The sequence below is a fragment of the Perca fluviatilis genome, chromosome 22 (assembly GCF_010015445.1).
Source record: "Perca fluviatilis chromosome 22, GENO_Pfluv_1.0, whole genome shotgun sequence".
NCBI lineage: Eukaryota > Metazoa > Chordata > Actinopteri > Perciformes > Percidae > Perca > Perca fluviatilis.
The window spans coordinates 15154569-15177878 of NC_053133.1; the positions used below are offsets into that span (position 1 = coordinate 15154569).

General features: G+C 42.4%; 1 protein-coding gene across 1 annotated transcript in view; it reads left to right on the top strand.

Moving 5' to 3' along the window:
• Positions 1–10315: 10315 nt before the first annotated feature.
• Positions 10316–23310, top strand: part of LOC120552109 (solute carrier organic anion transporter family member 5A1) — a 43766-nt gene continuing 30771 nt past the window's right edge. The window contains exons 1-2 of the mRNA XM_039789820.1: positions 10316–10394; positions 10880–12300. Of these exons, the coding sequence (XP_039645754.1) occupies positions 11343–12300 (958 nt within the window). The 5' untranslated portion in view covers positions 10316–10394; positions 10880–11342. The remainder of the gene's footprint in view (positions 10395–10879; positions 12301–23310) is intronic.

Below are 23310 nucleotides of genomic sequence, written 5' to 3' on the forward strand. Positions count from 1 at the left end.
AAGCTCTGAGCGGAGGTGTGTGTGTGTGTGTGTGTGTGTGTGTTGTGTGTGTGTGTGTGTGTGTGTGTGTGTGTGTTTGTGTGTGTGTGTGTGTGTGTGTGTGTGTGTGTGTGTGTGTGTGTGTGTGTGTGTGTGTGTGTGTGTGTGTGTGTGTGTGTGTGTGTGTGTGTGTGTGTGTGTGTGTGTGTGTGTGTGTGTGTGTGTGTGTGTGCGTGTGGGTGTTGTCGCCAGTATGGCTGCTGTGGTGAGGAAGGTGACAGGTAACATTAGCGTCACAGGTGGTCATGGAGGCATGCAAGTGCCATAAATGCTGCACACGCACACACACACACACACACACACACACACACACACACACACACACACACACACACACACACACACACACACACAGAGTGGAAACACACACGCACATACCCCCACACACATTACACATTCAAAGAGTTGATGGCACAATTGCTACCTGTTTAACTTAATTAGTATTCCCTATAAAGTATATAGATTTAATACAAGTTACACCTGGCAATTAAAAAATAACATGCAATGGAACAAATAACAGTTTATCTCTCAAACATCAGGTCCGTTTTTCCAATGAACACATTTCCTGGACAAAATCAAACCATTACGATGTTCATCTTCACACTAATTCCTTGTTATGTTATAGCTTTTCTGGTGTTTGCATGCAACATTTGAGTCAAAGATCTCTTTGTTTGGTGTTCCCAAAGAATAGTAAATCCCATCATGTCTTTCAGGACTGTATTGTCCCAAAAATGGTTTGGTTTTGTCTAACTCAGTAAATTACTTCATCTTTTTCATACTTCATTGCAGAAATGACATGACCATGAGAATGGTCAGTTTTTAAGATGCATATATACTCCAGTCAATTACAACAAAATTACAAAAATAAATACATATGATGGGATTCTCCTCCTGATATCTTAATTGGTCCAGCATCTCAACCTAAACTTTACCCTCCTCCTCTCCCCGGTCTCTCTAATCACACAGCGCAGTGGACAGACTGAAAACTGTTACCCCTCTGGGACTCAAACCAACAACCGCAATCACAACTCGCTTTACAACTCATAATTAGCACAGGGAGCACATCTCCCATTTGGGTAGACACACAGTGTAAAACACACACACACACACACACACACACACATACACACACACACACAAAAGCAACAAATATGTGCCAAAAGTGTGCTGATAATTCTCTAGGTGGATCATACCATGGGCATATGCGATGTGCCTGTGAACACATGTGCTCGAACAGGCACACACTCCCACAGAGCAACTCAATTACAGCACGAGTCCTTCATAGATCTGTTATCTTATCTGATAGCCAGATCACTTGATCGATAGAGAACAACCACAGAGGGTTTATTTGTCTGCCGATCATTAATGTGGGTCCTGCAGTGCAGATACAGAGCATCAGTGGAAACCCGTTGAAGTGCTCCAACACAGCTTAGCAGCACAAACAAGGCCAGAACAAGATGTGTGTGTGATTCTGTGTTGTAGATTATGTTTTGTTAGAGGGATTACACTTGCAAACCAAATATAGAAGCACTGGCTTTAAGGTTTTCCTTAAAGCAGTTTACAGTAAAAAAAACACACACTCTATCTCAGATAGCAATTGCCCTCACTGTATTGATCCCCATATAATCATTGACAGAGCAATCTCTGAATGACTAGCATGGGATTCAATTAAAGGCACAGCCCATTGATGATTTCTTTTTTTCATCCACACTCTGTAACACCATCTCCCTCATTGCCTCAATGGCAACACTGTGCCTCCCCAATTAATGGGTAACTAATAAATAAAATGAATGGCTGCTTGTTTCTTGGTCACAAAGGGTTGTGATGAGAGTGGCCAGGCTCTAAGCACCGAGGCGCGAGGCAGCACACTCCAGTGTTTGCATTAAAGTGTTGTATAAAAGTTTGTCCCCATTGTGCGCCATGCTTCCTGGCCCACGCCGGGGCTTACTGTCACAGGGCTAATTGTGCCTCTTTTTAGTCCCTTTGTGGTGCAGCACACTTCTCTTGTGTGTGGGGCGGAGGGGATGCAAGAGAGACACCCTTTTGGAAGGGTTTGGGGGTGGTTTGAGGGACAAGGAGGAGGGTGAGTGTTGGTAATAATGAAGGAGCAGGCACGTATGATCAACAATGGATCTCCCGGATTATGGTCCGGACAAAGACAGTGTTGCAGTAATTACATTGCAAACACTGCTCTGTGTGTGTGTGGGAGGGGGAGAAACGGGGGCAGAAGGCATTGCTCTATTAGCAGCTGTGTCTCAAGAACCTGACCACTGTAAGAGGAGGATGTGTGGGGCCTTTCGGATGATCCAGAAGAGGGATGGACAACAATAAAAAACAGACCTTCATTTTAGTGCTATTTTCAGTAGAAAATAGACTCATTTTTTATAATCCATTAAAAGTCGAAAACCAACAATGACTCTGTTTCTCAATATTCTAAGACATCCCTACCCCATGGCTCTCAGCCCCAAGCCCATTTGTTCCTACTGAAAAAGTAAATCTTTAAAAATCGATCACAAATATATAGTTTCATTTTTTTAAATGGCGTAAAAATGTTCAAGGCATTGAAGTTTTTAGCAAACGTTACTTAAGAAGGAGTAAATAGCATTGTTATTGGGGACTATTTTCAGCGGAGGAGGGTGAAAGAGAGACAGCCTTTTGCAGGAGTTCAGTGCGTGTAGAGGGACATGGGCGATGTATGAGGATTTGATTCAAAATAAATTACATTGCCCATGTTCATCGTAATGAAGGAACATGTCAGCCAGTGCAACGTGTTGTTAACAGCTTTTGCTAAAGTTGCATACTTGTACTTACTCCATGTCTCTTTGAATGTTTTAAATGTCCCAGCACACATAATCCCACAAATGTGTTCTATGTTATGATTCAGAAAACCCCACGGCCACACACTCTCAACTACTGTTTAGACTCTAACGGCTTCAGTTACAATTATTGATGATTTTTAGGTTGGGGTTTAAACAATGACAGACTGTACAAAAACACACATGCAAAAGTGGTTGTTGCACTGCTACCACAGCATACTGAGTTTCCCAACTCTCTGAGCAGAAACACACTTGAGAAAAGGAAATTAATCAGCTGCTCAGTTGGGGATTGATCTTAAGCCCCGGTATGCATGGAATGATGTCATCAAAACTTTACAAGTTGTCAAACTAAGGCTTTAGGCCCCAGCTAATCAGTTTCATTGAATTGCCCCCATTCCTTTCATCCCCTATCCATCCATGTCTCCCTCTGTCTGCACTTCCATCCAGCCTTCCTGCAGTTTAGGCTGATTATCAGGAGTGGCCCATTTACAGTATGGCTGTAATTAGTGGGATGAGCTGAGCAGAAGGATCCTCTTCAGGGGTTAAGAAGGCACACGCTCTAGTACCTGGCTTCTGAAGAACTGATGTGTGTCTGGGTGGTATGACAACAATGAGAAGGGGATTTCCCTTTGAATTCATCCAAGAAGGACCCACCCTGCAGAGGAAAATAGGTGCACCACAGCTGGGTAACATACATGTTTTCATCAGCAGCTGTCCCAAAAACTCCATTTTAGTTCACATGCTGTTGTCGTGATCTGATGTCGTCATATCTGAAATATTTCATTCAGCAATGTAAGCCTTTGCAATAAAAATGATGATATAATAAAGCCGCATTAGTCTCAGCAGACAGATGAGTCATTTTCCTTCCAAAGTTCTGCAACCAAAAAGTATTTGTTGCTGGATAATTATCAGTGAATACAGGCAATTAAATTATTTCACTGCTAACTTTAGCAATCATGCTTCCTTTTACAAACAAAACCAAAAGTTTAGCATAAGATAAAAACAAAGATACAAAGATACAGCACACAAACACACACAAACACACACACACACACACACACACACACACACACACATACTGTGCATTATATTGGGACCTATGTAACATACTCCAGCAGTCAAAAGTTCCTTTTCTCCAACAGATGATAGAGCACACCCTTTACTTAGGTGGTTGATCACCTTAGCCCAAGGGCCTAAAAAAACTCACACATACTTCAGCTGGTAGCTTAAGCTAAAGGGCAATTATTCCATTCATATGGAGGTAGTTGTGTCCTATGAATATGAAATGTTTGGCAGTCCCTCCTTTAACATGGCGAGGGCTGTGTGGATGCTCTTGGAGGAGGACAAAGCCCTAAAGGTATGGCCCATTTCCATAAGTGTTAGGGGAATTGCAGAGGGCTTGAAACAGCCCTCTGTTTACAGTAAACTCAGGGTCTCTTCTGGAAGTAGGGTATGCAGCTAAACTGCTTTTTCAAACTCATACCAGCAGCAGCCCATCAGTTGCTGTCTATTAAACAGCATGAGTTTAGTTTATTCACTTGCATGTTTAGTCCTGTTTTGATTTAAATTACAGTAAAATGACTGTCATGGCAGGCTGTCTGTTTCTCATGCATTCAAAATCACAATAATGTGATTAGGGCAAAAATAAAGAAATGTAACTGGTGTTGAGATGGTAATTTGATTTATGGGAAGATTACTGTATAATGAGCTACTGTAGTTTTAGCGTAAAATTAATTTGCAAACAATCTTGATAATGTCATTGACAATAATGATACTTTTATAAAATTTAACATCTTGATTCACATGTGCTTCAGTCGTTCATTTAGGCTACATTTAATTTAATTATAGGTAATAAATTCAAGTAAGATCGCAGATCTATGTAACTGACTGCTAACATTCTATTTAATACTGCTAAATCAGTAAGTATCCCACAATAAGAAGTATATCACTTTTTATGTTATACAGTATTTTCAGTTTGCTGTATTTTTGACTATTTTACTTTTTTTTTACTTTCGATTATTTTATGTTTTCTTGATATAATGAATTAGCAAAGCAGTAATCCATGATCATTTAAATGTTTTCCAATGCTCCCCTCAGCAGGGGAGAATTTTCGGGTCGTCTTTGCTAATGTGTTATCAGTGTTAAAGATCCCTACAGGGAAGGGAGCTGTTGTGCACTTCTTAGCAAGGAACATATTTGTTAATGTCCTCATGATTTATTAGGAAAGGGACATTCAGCCAGCCTTTGTCATGGGGGGATCTGTTTATAAGTCCACTCATTGGGTGACCTGGTCTATCAATCAGGCTTTTGGAGGTAATGGTAGAGTTTAGGGTGAGGGGTCCTGAGGGGAAGGGCTGAGGACTTTTGCATAAGCATGGGGCCCAATCTGCTGGGATTGCTCTGCCCAGTGAGGGGGCCTCCACAGGCTTATACTGGGGGTCTTTATTTTGGGGCCCTTGCACTTTTTAACACAATTACTACACCACCCTTCTGTCCTGATGTGCTTGCCTTATTCATATGTATCAGCTGTTTTCTGGGTTGCAAAGTTTCCAGTTGCAAGCCCTTCTGAATGGGTAACCTAATTTGGGGAGTAGTCCTGACTACAGACCAGGGAGCCTGTCCACAACATGAGAATGTTGACCTTAGGAAGCAGCGCAAAGAGGACTGCTAATTTATAAGGATGCCTTTTCCGGTTTAACAGAATGTGGTAAAACAGTACCACAGAGGCTTATAGTTCAAGCATTGAGTCCACCTATATCTTTGAGTGCTGTTGTAAAGCCATTAGTTGATGAAGCTGTGCAAAGGGTCGGAGACGATTGGAATGTTTGCTTCACCTCTTTTCAGGATGCATACAATTATTATTAATTTAGGATTAATTATGTTTCCTTATAAGCCAGGTATCCTGGAGTCATGGAACTCCTAGAAGCACTCCTGACTTCCAGTTACAGATGCACAAACCTCGATGTCTGTCATTATTGCATTTTCCCGTATTGGTGGACATGATAGCCAAGGCTATGTACAGGAAAAGGCTGCGTGTGTAGATGTGAACGGTGGGGGGATGGGAACTTACAGTATATTTATGTGCACACATGTCTGCATAATTTTGTGTGTGATTCCCTTTAATAGCTCCATAGGCAGACACAACAGCTGAGAAACAGACAGGGTTTCATTGGTGATTCCTGTAATGTCAATAAAGTTGGGATGGTTAACAGGAAGAGTGTGGGGATGGAGCAGGGGGAGACCAACCCAAGGCCATGGGAAGTGTCAGACCAAGCTGCAGATGATGGGGATGATGATGTCATCACTCATGGACTGAAAGGAGACACGGGCACACTTACTGACATACTCTTTGTAACAAGCACTTTGACCAGACATTGTAAAGAGTGAATTTAATGTGTATTGCTGTAAAAGGAAGATAAAAGAAATGAAATGACAAAATCAAAGTAATATTATTGGCTGTTAATTAGTTTATAGTGCTAAAGTTATTTTTATTTTTTTTATTTTGTATAAAGCCAGTTTAACTTTATATTTTCATGAAATAAAAAAAAGACTTGCTTGATTTTTTAAAACTTTCAAATCATTTAAGGTGGTACTACAGAGATCTATAATTGCACTTTCACAAAATTTGAAAACTAGTGAGGGCCAGATTCAAAAGAATTGTCAAAATTGATGCAACTCAATACTGTCTTTTGTTAGATATTGTCTTGCTGGTAAACTCACATAATTCCAACACCTTTCCCCCGGTTTGTAACGCAGGTTTCTGTCTGTTGTTTTTGAGGCAACCCAGTAAGATCATTAGGGTTGGTTTCTAAGACAATTTTTATACAGTTTTATAAAACAGTTTCTATGGGCTCTCGTGGCAATTAAAGTGATCTTCATGTGTAAAATCAGTTGCTGCTTGATGTATACCAAGCAGCCCATCCCTCTGTTTGAGGCTAACAATCTTGAGGACTGAGCACCATCTTCTGGTCATGTTCAGAAACACAAGCACTCTGCAGCTCCTGGCCTCATTGAACCAGATTGTGCACTAGAGGGTGGTGTTGTATTTCTCTCCGTTGTAGAAGCAGTGCTAGGTTTCGAAAATCAGTACATTGCCCTATCACATTGTAAATACATCGCTTACAGAGTAACATCCAAGACAGTTGTTTTGAGGGTTTACAGATGTATTGAATTTTCTCTCTATAAAACAGTAATCACCATCCTACAGGGAATGATTAATTTCTGTGTGACAGGTCTGGTCTGAATATTGCCCATCAATGTTGATATTTTAAATAGGTTTGATTTCTGACCCCCTATAAGCAATAACCCGTTTTTTACAGCTGTTCTAATAAGAGGCTGCATATTTTATTGCTGGGTATATGAGAAATGCAATACAGCAATAACTAGTTGGCAATGGTTTGTGGGAAACATTAAGATATGAAGGAATGCTTTGCAGTGACCCCCCTTTTAAAAATGCAAGCATGTTTGTACAGTCTCTATTGTTCTGGCTCACTTGTTAACATGGGAAGTTGTCTGTTTTTTTTTCTGCACCAAAAACAGACATGTTTTGTTCTGCTGCTGCTGTTTTCTTCTAAAGCTGTACTTTACTCCATTAGAACTTTATGTCTCTGTAACTTCCCTATCTTCTCTAAATCAAGGGTGTTTGGCTGAAAAACATCTGCTGTGGATAATGAATTTATACAGTATGGGACAATTACATAATAAAAAATGCAACTTTATAAGTATGTGTGTCACACAAAACCCCTATCCTTCACCTGAAAGAACCAGGGTCAAGAATCTGCGCTGATGTAGTGCTCTTGAGCCAGTCACTGAATCTTTATTAAATGTAATTTTCGTTTGGTGACCCTGCACTCTTACCTGGTGCAAAACCAAACCATACCAGCAACAACAAAAATCATGAAATAGATAATGTAGTACGTGCACAAAATAAAGTATGAAAAGGAAATCTTAAATAGAGAACCTGTACTTGAACACAACTTCACTTGTCTGTTGTCAGCTAATAGGGCCTGTCCAAATGCCTGTTCTGATTTTCTATCTCATGATGTTAAAGTCACTATGTATATACTCTTTTATAGATTATAGCAACATTCACATCATTCTGACAGCATAGGGTTGTACCACAATGAGACAGACCCAGTGGAAATTGGTGAAGTCTATGTATTGCTTTCATTCGTTACTTTCAGTGAAAACTCATATCAGTGGTTCCAAAGGGATGGCGGGAGAAATAGGAAATAAGCTTAATAATAATTTTATTTATTTTTCCTGACATTTCTGTGATCTAAATGTTTGTAATATGAATGTGTGTTAATGGTGAATGGTTCCTGTACTATGTTAAAGCACTTTGAGTAGTCGTTAAGACTAGAAAACATTTGTAAAACATTACGAATTTTCCTAATGGCCAGACTACCCAAGCCCTTGGGCAGAGCAGAACAAGAGTGACATCCCAGAGGAATGAAACTAATAAGTCAAATTGACATGGTCGAGAAGAACACAATGGATAAACTTGATGCACCTATAAAGCTAATCTCAGGGGAACAGTACTATTGTTTGATACAAGCCTTCAAATATAACCCTAAATGACCTTCCCCCGTGCACCTAGATATGCTTGCCTTGGATGTTATGAATCTCAACCCCATCTGCTACTGGAACTGGGGACCAGGGAAACTGCTGAGCTCCTCTTTCGATGAGGTAGCCTATGCTGTGACCCGTGTGTCAATGATCGGCCTAGCTTGGATGGTTAAGCTATCAACATCTTTGTACCCACGTAGGGACATTTTTCCATCAACCTGAATTGACAGTTGCAAGGCAGTGTACAAGAGATTGGGGTAGGTTGTGTTTTTCATGTACCCCTGAGTCTGTTGACGAAGTGCAAAAGTCCACCCACTGCCAATCTGTGTGCCTCCAGCATTACTGGGGGTTCCAAGTAGTCCGCAAAGGCATTAACATGGGCAAGCTCATTTACGCCTGTCAAATGGGTGATCATGTTGTTGAGATCCTCCAAAGGCAAGTCTCAGAACCTAGAGCTGGCTCGATTGATAGTCACAATCCCTGTGAGCATCTTCGACTTTTGCTAACATGCAAGAGCCAGTCTGAGAGACACAGGGCTGACAGACTGACCCAGGACAAAAAAAATGGCCTCCCTATCCTGGGAGGTCTGAACTTGATGAGCCCAGTGAAGGTTGAGGAAGGACCATCCCTTTGTCACCATTTCCCTTGTGAAGTCAATGTTGTCTAAGGTCTCCTGGCTTGCAGATGTGATAATCTTCTTCAGACTGGCGTTGGTGATACTACCTCCGCAGGTGAGGATTGTAACCCCTAGAACTATCAGGTTAATGATGTCATTCCGACTTGCAGCTCCTTGCTGGAGAAATAGTACAGCCATATACAGCCAGGTACTCGAGAATCACAGGAATGACCTCGGCCCGGATGGGAACATGGGTAGCATCATACATGTATGTGTTGAGACTATGATACCCAGCTAAGGCCCACGGGCGGAGCTCATTGGCTGCGGAGGCAGGTTGTGATCCTTGAGGTTGATGGCAGGGGACATTTGCATCTCCGGTGTTGGTCCCTGTTCGAATGTCTGTGACCTAAGCGGCCCAATGGGTTTGATTGATAATGACAATTCCGTCATCATCAGGCTGGACAGAAAACTGCCTAGGCCACAGGTTCCAGAGGCTATGCCAAAGATCCTAAACCGTTTCTGGTTATGCACATCTAATGTGAAAGGTACCACAGGGACATCAACACCAGGTGACGTATGTGGCTACTAAACAAGCCACCATATGAAAAGCATGCTGGTATATGAATTATTAGAGTTAGGTTATTCAAAATTAACTGAATGAAAATATGAATTTATTAGCATTTCATTTTCAGAAGTATTCGGTGTGGCTTATGTGTCCGAGGCTGGCTGCTACTCTTATCAGTTTTACATGTAGTTTGATAGAGAGCTAAACGCACGTTTGACTTACGTTAGAAACTACAAGTCCCAATATGGCTGATGTGAAAAAATTTCACCCACACATTTGCTGCATTCAAGTTGCCTTCTTTTCGTTGGATTGTACCATAGATATATAGGATTATACAAGGTATCTTGAAGGTTGTAAATAAGAGTTGTCATATATTTATGTGTCTATGTTTATGTGTCTGAAAAATAACACCGAAGTAGACGAGAAAGCGAGACTTGTTTCTTGGTGATTGTTTTTACATTTATAACTCACATAGCACATATCTACTTTCAGTTAAAGGCGTAAAAATAGTATGGGTAAGTATGCAAGGGTAACTTGTGTCTAGTATAATTGATGAATACATGTATCGATTAAATTCCTTTGTGTAATCATCACTTATATCACTTTTTAAACCTTGCAGCGTTTTTTTCCTCCACTTTATTGGCGCTTCAAACTCTGAATTGTACTATTTCCGACAGCCCATGAAGGCAGCATTTGCCAACCAGCAGGCAGCAGCCATCCGCATCAAACAGATTTCATTCACTGAGTGGCCGCTCCGTGGAGAACAACAGGCTACCTCCCTCTGTCCTGTGTGAGTATTACAGCCTTCTGTACCTCTAGCCTTTTAACAGAAGTTATGTCAAATAATGTTTGTCGCCGTTAGTAGTCGAGGGCGAGATTATTGTCATATAATTTCAGAAATGTCTCGTATTGAATCTGGATTTTATTTCTTTACAAAGTCATGACTGAGACGTGTTTGGACAGCGTGGTCTTTTGTTCTCTAGGTATATTTCTCGTTTTGACAAAGAAAAGCTGGGTGTTATTTAGCCTTACCCGCTGCGACAGTTTCACACCGATGCGGTTGTTTGTTCGTGTAGTTTTGTTTTGTTTTTGGTGTAATATTTTCCTGTGTCTAACAATTTAGCGATATGAAGTAACCAGTTTAATCCAGGGTGGACATATTACCAGAATGCCAGAAGTGATAAGGGTTAGATTTTGTAGGTATCTAAGTGTGTCTAATTTGGTCATTTAAATATTTGTTAGTGTTTTAATTGAATGTTTTTCTCCTTTTTCTAGGATGCTGCACAGCTATGGGACAAAGGAAACAAAAACCCTATGATCAAGCTATCTAACAAAGAGCCATAAAATCAACATCTATATGGGATCGTAAATTAGGGGAACATTGTGAAGACAGCACCTTTTTATTACTCGTATGAGCTATTTATTGTAAACAATTCCCTCATTAGACCATATTCTTAAGTGTTTAGTTAAGGGAGGTGATGTTCTTCTGTATTCAGTCAAGATATCACTACTGGCTAGGGGCTTGTAAGAATAATTTGGCACTAAGGTTGACAGAGAAGAGCTGCTTTAAATAGCTATGTGGAACAGAATATGCACATAACTAGAGGGATTCAGTCCGACCCAGTCCCACTGGCAGGGCAGAGACGTTCCTCCAGCAGCACCTCCACTGTGTCATCATGTGGCACTAGTTACTGACTGACTCTTCAGTACAGCCAGGAGCTGCATCCCCAGCTGCACCATGACTTCATCGGACAATGATGAAACAGGGAGTGACCTGTCTGAGTGTCTGGAGATCCGGGAGCTCCACGACCAGTACATGGACCCAGAGACCTGCTTCAAATCCAGAAGCTTACCCATCCTGAATGGACCATGTCAGCCAAATCGAAAGGCTGCAGAGCCTCGGCTGGTCAAAACTACCCACGCCTCTGTGGTCGGGGAGGAGAGCAGCGAGCTCCAGCCCAAAACCCCAGACTCCAGCCAGGCAGAGACTCCCTCTTCCAGGACCGACTTCTCCCCCTCTGCCTCCAGCATGGTGGGGCTCAGTAGCTCTTTACCTCTGGAGGGCAACAGGGCCGCTGGCTCCGGGGTTAAAGAACTTGGTTTCTCTCTCACCCGCCTTATCCGCATCCCAGCCAGGAAGTATGTGCGGCTCATCCTGAGGGACTCCCGCTGCTTCCTGTTCTGCATGTGCTACCTGACCTTCATTCAGTCCCTGATGGTTTCAGGCTACCTGAGCAGTGTCATCACCACCATTGAGAAGCGTTACAGTCTGCGCAGCTCTGAGTCCGGCCTGCTGGTCAGCTGCTTTGACATCGGCAGCTTGCTGGTGGTGGTCTTCATCTCCTACTTCGGCGGCAGAGGTCAGAGGCCTCGCTGGCTGGCTGTCGGTGGTGTGGTCATCGCTGTAGGGGCAGCATTGTTTTCCCTGCCCCACTTCATCTCACCACCTTACCAAATCCAGGAGATGAACTCCTCAACGGGCCGCGAAGGCCTCTGTCAGAGCGGCAACAGCAGCGGGCGTGAGCTCAATGTGGCATCGTGCCCACGCGACCAGGAAGGCAATGAGCACAACCTGTATGTGACTCTGTTCATCTGCGCCCAGATTCTTGTAGGCATGGGGTCGACGCCAATCTACACCCTGGGGCCCACCTACCTGGACGACAATGTGAAGAAAGAAAATGCATCTCTCTACCTAGGTAACACATCCCGTAATCCATTTTATTTTCCATGCTTATACTTTTATTTATAAAAAGTGAATGAATAATGTTATTTCACAAAAGCAGTCAAATTTATTTATCTCTAACAATTAGTGTCAAGTATCCCAGCTGTTTTCATTCCCACTATAAATGCATTAGATGTTTGCATTGATAGATTTAGGAGACAGCTGTTAACTGGTTTGGTCTTGCTGATGTTTATCAGTAGGGTGTGTATGTATGTGCACGTATGTACCCACAGAGTTCAACAATGCACTCGCCCCCCACCGTCCCTCTGTCCTTTTGATTTAATCTCCGCGGCATTCAACCTCTGCACCACACTGAGGTAAATACAGAGACTGCAAGTCAACCTTGGGCCAGAAGTGTGTGTGTGTGTGTGTGTGTGTGTGTGTGTGTGTGTGTGTGTGTGTGTGTGTGTGTGTGTGTGTGTGTGTGTGTGTGTGTGTGTGTGTGTGTGTGTGTGTGTGTGTGTGTGTGTGTGTGTGTGTGTGTGTGTGTGTGTGTGTGGCACGGCTGGCACCAGTAAAGCAACATGCTCTGATGTTTAGCCAGAAAAGACTAGTTTCTGTGGTGTTCGAGTGGTAGCATATTTCCTGTTGTATTCCTTCGAAAATCAATCATCAATTTCTCATAGACAAGTTCATGAATGCAGAAGTAATCCTCCTGTGTGTCTGCACACTGTAGTTGGGTTATTGGGACATGGGGTACCCCTTAATCTGGTGCAGTGTCTTTATGCTGTCCCACTGACCTTTTGTGTAGGGCTGCAACTAATGATTATTTGAATCATTGGATTAATATTTTTGAAAAGTTCAGCAAATTGTTTATACTACAAGAAAAATGTTAGAAAACAGTGAAAATGGCCACTTAATGTTTGCATTTTTAGCTTGATAAATAACTTAATGATTAATTGTTTTGTAAGTATTGTTAATTTGATTTTCAATTGATCTGCTAACCGATTAATTGACTAATTGTTTCAGTATGTGAGTTATATGCAGGTGTGTTTTTTTTTTTTATTATTCCTATTTGGTCTATGTATATTCATGTGAGGAGGACTGCATGCACCCTGTTGGATGAAAAACAATGCTGAGATGGTTGCACAGCATTAGCCACGGTGCTGACACCATCCCTTGATCACAACATTACACAGCCCATGGAGCATATTCTCTGTCGAGTCCTTTCACTGCCTGCTCCGCTGCCCCTGAGACCCAGTATTGATCAGATCCCTGCATCACAGGGAGGCAATGCAGCATAGCTATTGAACCAGGCAGCAAAACAAGGAGAAAATAATCCCAAACACAGACTTGCTGTGATCTCACCTCTGCAAGGTACTCCAGAGCAAACGCACCAGGCCTCAGAAGGCTCATAGAGTCATCATCCCAGTCAAGACATCCCCTTGTACAGATGTCCATCAAAAATTAGCTCAGGCAATCTTGATGGCTGTTTTCAGAGGACTACTTGAGGAATAATCTGTTTTGTTCCAGCAAAGCCTGTTTGGGAAAACAGAGACATGTTCTGACATGCCAGAGAGCAGATAAGTGGGAATAACCATGGTAACTGGGTTTAAGTTTTTTCATCTGGGTGTTTTGACTACATTTTTATCTTTAACATTCTCTGAGGCATATTCTGGTTTTTGGTGCACAAATCAGCCACAGATGAGGTCCAGGTGTTTTTATATATATATATATATATATATATAGTTTGATTAAAATCTACCTTCAGCCGTCATACATCTTTAATACACCTCCAGAAAAAGAAAACACATTGTTGGGTTGCAGAGTTGACATTTTAACCTTTACCCATCCCCCTTTTCTCCCCGCAAGAAGGGAAAATGCAGCTCTTTAACCTAGAAATTCTCCAAGCCATTTTCATATTTTTCCAGCCTAATTTTCTGGAGATATAGGCTACCCATATCTTCAAGATGCTTCCCCCAAAATGACCTTGAGATGGTTTTCCCCCCACACCCTTGAATGTGAACCCTATCTCAATTGACACTGGCTCAGAGGGGAGGAGCTGCGCGCTTTTGTAGGACAATGCGGTTTACACTGAGGGGTACTTCTGGTGCCCTTGGAGGAAGAGAAAGAGAGTGGTCTTTTTTGTTTGTTTTTTTATCTTTGTGTATGCATGCATACATAGTAGGGCATTCCCTCTAAAAGGGGGTCCTTGGAGTCACTGAAGGGGGGCTTCCCAATTATTGTAAAAAAAATAAAAAAAAATAAAAAAGTGAATGTATTTTTTTTTTTCAAAAATTTAAATGTCTAAACATTATTCCCACATATTAGTAAATATAAATCCTCACTGATGATAGGCTTACTGGCCTATAGGTAAGGTAGTCACTAAAGCATGATTTATGCTTCTGCGTTAAATCTATGCCGTGGCTATGTACGTAGGTACGCGGAGACACGGGCCCTACGCCGTAGCCTGATGTGCACCCCTCGAAAAATGTAACTACACGTCGCTCGGCTGTGGCTTCGTAGCGTTGCGTTTCCCCCCTACTCGTTTCCTCTGAGCGAAAGCTCTGCATGGAGTATCGGCAGGACCATAAATCAAGCTTAAGATAGCCATCCCCAGATACATTTTATCCTAAAGATTCACTGTACCACATGAGAGATGGTTTATAAAATCATGGCAACGATTAATATTTTAATAGCTTAGTATTCTATGCACTAAAAGGGTACGTATAAAGGCTTTAGGCCGCCCTACATGTTATTGTAGCCCCAGTTTAATACGCAACTTCATTTTATACAATATATGTAGTAGGAGGTCCCTGCTCCATCTCTCTTTCAGTAAGGGGCTCTTGGCTTAAACGTTGAAGACCCCTGCTCTTGAGAGTATAAAGAAAAGAACTGGTAGCTTGAGTGTGGAAGTATAGCCTGACCAGCCAGACCCACATCAAGATGTTGGGTCTGGGAACTCACCATTGACAGGGCTCAATCCGAGGGGCGGGATAAACGGTTGTCTTTCAAATTCCCTCTGCACGCAATAGGATAGCGCTACAACCAGGCAGAGCAACGAAGAAGGTAGCGAAGCTAGCTGATAGATTAAACTTTTGCCGTATCCGGTCGGCAAAACTCCGAACACATCTTCCTTTTTTAAGAATGACTTCAGTGCCGTTCTTTGTCCTTTTCTCAAAGAAAAGCTTAACTCCAAGTCTTCCAGAAGACCGCTGTTCCCAGCAGCAGCAGCCATAAGCCCGCCCACCGACTCTATACACGATGTGATTGGCCTGACCAGAGTTTGGTTTTTCCAGCTCGCAAGCCAACGGAGAGTGCCTAGACCCCCCTGGATAGAAAAATTAAATTAGCTGCTTCTAGATTTCTAGGCTAGTGGAAGTAGCCACCGTGCGCACATTTCTGCCCCTTTCTTTAGTCTTTTTTTTTTCTCTGCTCTGATATATTTACAACATACCATTCTTGGCGTTACTATGGTGAACATTTGTCTTTGCCCTTCTCTGAGGAGCCGCTCTATCTTGTATGAAGGTGGCAAGTTGCACTAGATGAGGTTTCTGTTCTTGATTGTTTCCCATTTGTACTACGAATTGTTACAAACACTGCCCAGCCTTTGTTCTTGTTTTGTTGTCTCTGCTGTCCCTAACAAACTGTCACCATCTCCATCTGATTTTGCAACAGTGACTCACCGATCTAAATGATCAATAATCTAGATTCTCCTCAATAAATTGTTGATCCGTTAAAAGCTGCGTACAGTGGCTGTGACCTCCAGCTATGAGAGGGGGAGTTTTTTTTTTTTTTCTTCCACTGGCGACCTCTGTGATTTACAAGCTAATGATGCTGAGAAGCTGTTATTGATGTGGGGTGAATGGATAGGTCAGCTCTGATTAGATTGCTGTCTGCATGTCCACATTACCTTCCAGAGGAGGTGTACAAACTCATCTTACGGCAAACGATACATCTCTTTCTTTATGCACAGTTTTTCTTTTATAACCTTTTTTTTATTGTCTAGACTCTGCAGCCTCTTTTCATACATATACATGCAGCCACCCTCTACATGCAGGCTATGATTAATTAACCCTCCTGGCCTGATGTCCTGCTACCTCTGCATGCATTAACTAGTTTACAGTGCAGATGACTCTGAAACTTAACATACTGGTGTGTGTTACTGGTGCTTGTGCATTATTATTGTTCTATTAGATACTCTAAACCAAGGGCCTCTGATGTATCCCCAGCCTGACACAGCGGGACTGTAGAAGGCTGTTTATTTACTAAAGAGGTGGTGCCCAGTTTTAGGAAGAGAGGAGCTTTGTGTGTTCTCTGCTCTCTCCCTCTGACAAACTTATAAACCGATGCTCTCAGTCTCTCTCCTAAAGTGTGTTTTGTGTAACTGATGTGTCCGTACCAGATTAGAGAAAAAAACAAACCGAAATTATCAATTAGTTTACAGTCATACCTCTCTGTGTTTTTATTTCTTTGTTAGGATTATCAGTCGTGGCCCTGGCACGTCTCTTTCTGTGCTCACTCAGTGATTTTTCATTAAACTGTGTGTCCTGTTCTGCCTAGCAGCCAAAGCAAATGCAGATTGTGTGCACACACAGAAGCAAACTGCTGCTCTCTCTCTGCCTGTCCAGGCTGACAGATCACATTTCAGGATTGGTTAGGGTACACGTTTGGCCCTGTCAGAGGCTGGCACACAGACAGAAGGCTGTTTCTTCACTGTCCCCTTGGCTTATCCTCATGGAGGTTTTAAATATCTCTACCCCCTTTCAGTGCACCCAGTCCTGCTGGCCACACAGGCCCTCAGGGTTACTCAGCAGCAGACAACCTTTTTAGCTGCAGACTGTAGGGCTGCCAGCCCGGAGCGCTACTACTACGACTCCCCTGTAAACTGCTGACCCCTCTGAGGTTGATCCTGTGCCACTGATGACTCTGTCTGTGCTTTAACTCTTTTACTGTTACTGTTTTTCTGTCCACCAACCTGCACTCCTTACAGACAATTTTGTCTTTTAATTAGTCTGCAGGAAGAGTAGGAGTGATGGAATAAAGCGGAGACAGTTCAGGCAAGTGTGGGAGTCTGTGTTTCCAGAGGCAAGGGTCTTAACCGCAACAACTGTAGTGCAGTCATCGCTCAGCCTCATTGGCCACTGTCTTCTGGCCATTTTTCAGTGTTGTGGCCGGGTTGTTTTGACAGTGTGGGAAGGTTCCTGGGGAAATGCCACAAGAGATTTTTCTGATCGCAGGAATGCTGAGAAACCTTTTTGTTTTCAGCTATGCAGGAAAGAAATGGACATTTTTCTTTGTTCTTGCTGGCTCTTTGGTCCATGTTGGTCCACCAAATCCTCCTTGATCCCTGGACCTTGTTGGCTCGGGTTAAAATGAAATAAATGCCCCAAAATAGCTTTTGAAGGGTTTAATTGTCACTGCATATAAAATCTGTAGGGTATTGTTACTTCTGTGTTTTCAGACATTTACACATAAAAAAATCAGCTTGGAATATAAAATATAAGATTTTCGGAATGATTAACTTCATCTCTGAGTGATTTATGTGTTTGGCCAGATGTTCCACAGTAACTGCAAAAGCTCAGGAGCGCAGACACTTTCTTCCCCACCCACGAAGCCATGAATCCTTATTGAGTGTCTTGTGGATTACATGATTACCTCATTCATTCACAAATGAAATATATTTTCTCTGTACAGTACATACTACTGTATAGCCTCATGTTTTTTTTCTCACTTTATACTTTGTGCCATCTAGATGGATAACTTATAACAATACTGCTTTATCTCCCTTGGGCTGTTTGTAAGTGTTTGAAGAGTCCACTTCAGTTGTCCTTTGCTGTTGAATCTCACTCAATAACCTGCAGCCTCTCTGTGTATTTTCTCTGATTAAACTAATCAGCATTGTGAAGAGAAACATGCCCTTCCTTTGCCTGTTGTGTCCAGTCAGGAAATGAGTTGTTGTCAATAATTACCAGATGTTTATCTGCTGCCAGGGGTACAGTATGTCCTGCGAGGGCTTTAAGCACAGAGGGTACTGTTGGATTCCCAAAAAAGACAGACTCTGCTCTGACTGAGCTTCTATGGGATTCAACATATTTGACCTGCGTCAACTCTCTCTGGATCAAATGGTTGCATATTCTGAACGGAGACAGCTTGTACTTCCATGTGAAGCTGAATTATATACCCTTCTGTGCTTCTTGTGTATCTTATCTGCTCAGCTGAGTCCTCCCTTCAAGTTGATTCAGCCTTTTAGTGGGAGTTTTGTTTTGCTACACAGGTTAAAAAAAAAAAAATCTTCCTCCATTCTAGTGTTATGTACTCAGAGCAGTGGACTGGCTATCGCTCTCATTGACCCATGTGCTGCAAAGATGGAAAATGAGGGAGGAGGGGCTGCTGGAGGGAGAAGTGTTAATGGCATTTACATAAGTGTAAGAACATGTTGAGCACAACAAAGCTGTGTTATTTGGAAATAAATGTGCTATTGTTTTCAAATATGAGGATAATGTCAACAAATATGGTCCTCACATCCAAACAGATTGCCTTACTAGAGCAACATGGTGAGAAAATGAAAGCATTTATTTTATGATGATTATACACTGGGTATCCTTTTTGCATGGACTTTGTTTTGTCCCCCTCTGACCTTCAGCTTTTATTCTATGTGCTGGCTGCACATAGCAGACCCATCTGTGTTGAGCTTGCTGGAGGGACAGGAGCCCACTGAGGGAGATGGATGGTACTAAATGTTTTCTGACCTCACCCTGTGGGATTGCTGCTGGACACACACACACACACACACACACACACACACACACACACACACACACACACACACACACACACACACACACACACACACACACACACACACACACACACACACACACACACACACACACACACACTCAGGAACATACAGACGTGCTAAAACGCACTAAGATCAAAAAATGTAGCCTGACAGGCGTACACAGGCCGGGGCGGATTTCGCTGTGCACATTATGTCTGTCGTAGCGACTCTGCCAAGCACTAAATGTAGCATTAAGCTGGTTGCGCATTATGTAACTCAGGCTAATAGGCTAACATGTAACTGCGATACAGCTCATGGGAGAAATAGTGCTTTGGCACGAGACGTCCACTGATATTAGCTGACTGAGTCTGCTCATTGTTGTGGGGTGTTTGGGAGAGAAGTTTATTTAAAGTTCACAGTAGGATCCTTTTTCAAAGCTGGATACAGGTACTTTATTATAATTTTCCAAAGCCTGCTGCTTAAATGCAAATTTTTGTCAGGGTTTTGTTCCTGTAGCGGTCTGTTTTACATTTTGGGGGGCCTAGTTGTGGGTAGACCGTTGAGGGGTGTAAATGGTAAGAGAGCAGCTGTTTAGAGGTGTGTGTGCGTGTGCGTGCGTGCACCTGCAGTTGGGGGTGGGTGAGGTTTGGGGGGTTGTTGGGAGTGAGCACAAGTGTTTGCAAGAGGCAGGGTTTTGTGTAATGTTGGTATTCCTGCAAGCATGCAGTGGTATTTGAACACCTGTGTCTGTGTGAAGAGACTGCAGAGAAGTCTGACCCATCAACTTCAAGACTGGCTTCATACAACTCTAGCCGCTCTCCCCCAAAACCGTTTTTGCCATTTGCATTCGCACTGGCCAAGTGGCCATAGGGACTGGTAGGAGGGGTAAGGGAGTGATGCAAGCACGGCAACGGTCTTTATAGCGTTAAAATCAGAAAACAAATATGACAAAAAATCTAAACAAGTCTCCCGAAGAGAAACGGGTATATCTCTCTCCCGTGTGTTAACCACAGGTTCCCGTTAATCATGACAAGACATGTGTTGTGATATTTAAACAAACGAACCGTCAAATGCGAAATAAAAGCCTCTTATTTACGTGACCGGTCTGAGAGACCTCGAGCTTACAGCGGGGTCTCTGAGCATGACTGGCCGAGCGACGAGCTAGCTGCCGGGGCAGGCGCCTGCTGGCTTTCGCCTCACATCATGGAGCTTCTCAACTCCAAAAACTTTGAAGCAAATTGTCAATTTGGCATCAATTTTCACAAGACTGCCTATATTCGAAATCTAAACCGTTAATGTCTCGCCTAAAACGTTGTCAGAAGTGAATTTAGTGATGATTAAGATGGCAAACTGTTAAAATTGTCTCGTTGTTTATCTGTCTGTACCGGAAACACAACCCTTGTTAGCCTAGGTTCCTATGCTGAAAAGGGAGCAGCGAAAAGACCCTGCCCTGAAGTAGGAGCTGAAAGAGTTACAGGAACTGCAGCCAGAGGAACTTAAAAATCCCCAAATTGGTCCAGTCAGAACACGAGAAAAAAAGGATTCTAGGAATTTTATGTTCTAGGAACTGCAAAAATCCCTCCGATCGGAAATCACCACCTAGCGGGGTGAATGAAAGCAGGACTCCATCTGCTGCGTGTTCTGCCACAGCAATTCTAGTCACACAAGTAGTAATCAAAGTATTCCAGATTCTTTGCTGAGATCACATGAGCTCAGCTATTAATATATTCTTTTAGCCTTTTATCCTTCAAGATACCAGTAAATCCAATAATCACCGTTGCCCAGGGAATAGGGCTCACTAAGGACACAGATTTGCAAAACACACGCAGGCATAAAGAGCAATGGTAAATATGATTAAGAATATACCTTGATATCTCAGATATTTTGTTATGGTTTCTTGAAGGCAAGGTATAAGCTAATGTAGACTGCTTTGTGGATTGCATTGGAATCAGCATTCTTTGTTTATTTTTCTCTTGAGGAGTAGCTGGTGCAGAAATAGGACAGAGGAGGATGGACTGATGAATCGGCCACATTCTTGGCACTGGCTGAAGATGAGGGGGGCACTGCTTTAGCTTTAGCACCATTGACCAGGTTGCTGTGCGATATCTTTATTGATAGAAGCTGAAAAGCTGCAGGTGCAAGCTTGTGGCAAACTAACAGCCCTATACTCACTACTCTAATGGATCCACACACTCACAGACACTCAGTCCCTAAGTATAATGTGATTATACCCCCAGCCCAGATGCCCCATTCATGGCCCCTCATCAGCTGAAAGATTAGATGCCACCCTCTCAAATGCTGGAACATTATGTATGCATATACAAACACACGGAGTGGTGACAGACTTGGTGTATTTGAAGAGAGAGAGAGAGAGAGAGAGAGAGAGAGAGAGAGAGAGAGAGAGAGAGAGAGAGAGAGAGAGAGAGAGAGAGAGAGAGAGAGAGAGAGAGAGAGAGAGAGAGAGAGAGAGAGAGAGAGAGAGAGAGAGAGAGAGAGAGAGAGAGAGAGAGAGAGCAATAACTGCATGTGTTTCTGTAAACTGATGGGGGTAAATGCCCAGTCTTCCTCCCCACAATGGCTCAAACTGTTTGAAAAAGCTGTAACGCTACAGGATGGTCAATTTTCACCTAAAAAAAACCTTTTTATAAACCTTGATTGTACCCTTAATCTCACAAATCTGTTGACTAATCCTAACCTGGAATAGCAATTTGTTGACATAACAGCTCGGACAGAAAGTGTGTGGTGGGGGGGAGAAATGGTAAGCTCTGTTGCCCTGCCTGTGCCTCATGTTCTGTACATTTGCAAGGTACATACTGACCTGAACTCGTCCAAAGATGAGCTTTCATTTAGAGAAAATGCTTAAAACTACCATTAGACGCATTAGTCGAGGAGAAACAAAACAAATTGTCTATTCGCTTAAATTCTGTAAAAGGAGAATGGTCACAAAGAAAGATGGATTAGAAGGAAAATCCCCAAAAGATAATAGATAACATTAATTACACAATTAAGTATAGAGGAAAAGGATTTACTCAATGTTGCAGTGTGTGTGAAAGAATTCTGAGAAATATTACAAAGTGAAGTCCTATAAAAAAGGCGGAGGCACAAAGGAGTTAGCCCATTTCTCTTAGGCCCTGCCTTTGAATGACATTCCATCAGTAAGCCAGTTAAAGAGAACTGTGTTGGTTTGATGAGCTTGTCACAAGGGGAAATTATGAGGAAGAGAGAGTGAAATAGATTTCCAGCTGTCTAATAAATAACACTTTATAACGATGGCATAGACAATGAGAACTTTCCTCCTCTTGACTGACAACAAAGTAGGATTGCCTTGTGCACAGAATTCATCAAAATACCTTTTTGGGGCTGTACAACAGACAGAGTGGGACAGTAAAATCAAAAGTGAATCATCACACACTCACATTAACAACCTTCAGTATTTCATGTTTATAAAAACAAGTGCCAGTGTGTACATTTCTGTTTGCCACAGGCTTATCTTTGTCTTACAATATTCTTTCACTTAAAACAATGAAAAGCCTAGGTTGAGCTTACAACCACATCAGTCAGAGAAGGGTGCATTCAGTCTGTACTGTAGCAAAACCTTTTTTTTTAATGACCATCTCAACAACATATGCATCATACAGTATAAGTGAGGTGACGAACATCACCGTAAAATACCAGACTCGCAAGCAAGTGTAACGGGGTTCAAGCCCGACGCAGTAACCTAAAATGGAATTGATCAGTATCAATCAGAAAATATATAACCATAACAGTTGAGACACATAAGTAACAAACATTGTTTCATTTAACGTAAAAAAACACCACATGATCAAATTTGATCCCAAAAGCATTCTCTAAACTGAGACTTTACATCTTTTGTCCCAAACTTGTCCATCTGACAGTGATGGATTTAGAGGCCCAGTCACACGTTTTAATGCAGCACAGAAGAGTGAGCTGCTGACCTGATATGTATTGCTGGCTGGGTTCTCCTTCCATCACCATGTTCCCAGTGGATTTTTGCGACTTCGCCATTTAGATGTCTTTGCATTCAGCCGTATTTCCCCCCAGCCCTCTGTAGAAATCAGCAGCAGCAGATTTGTGGTCTTTTGCTGTCAGTGCAGGTCCAGAAGCCTTACACCAGCATCAGAATCAGCAGAAAATGGTCGTTTGGTGTCAGAGTTAGGATCCGTGACCCCTCTGACGCACACAAAAGTAGAATTGGGTCCCTCAGGAAAGCCTTGCATGCTGAAGAGAATCGCTGCTCCA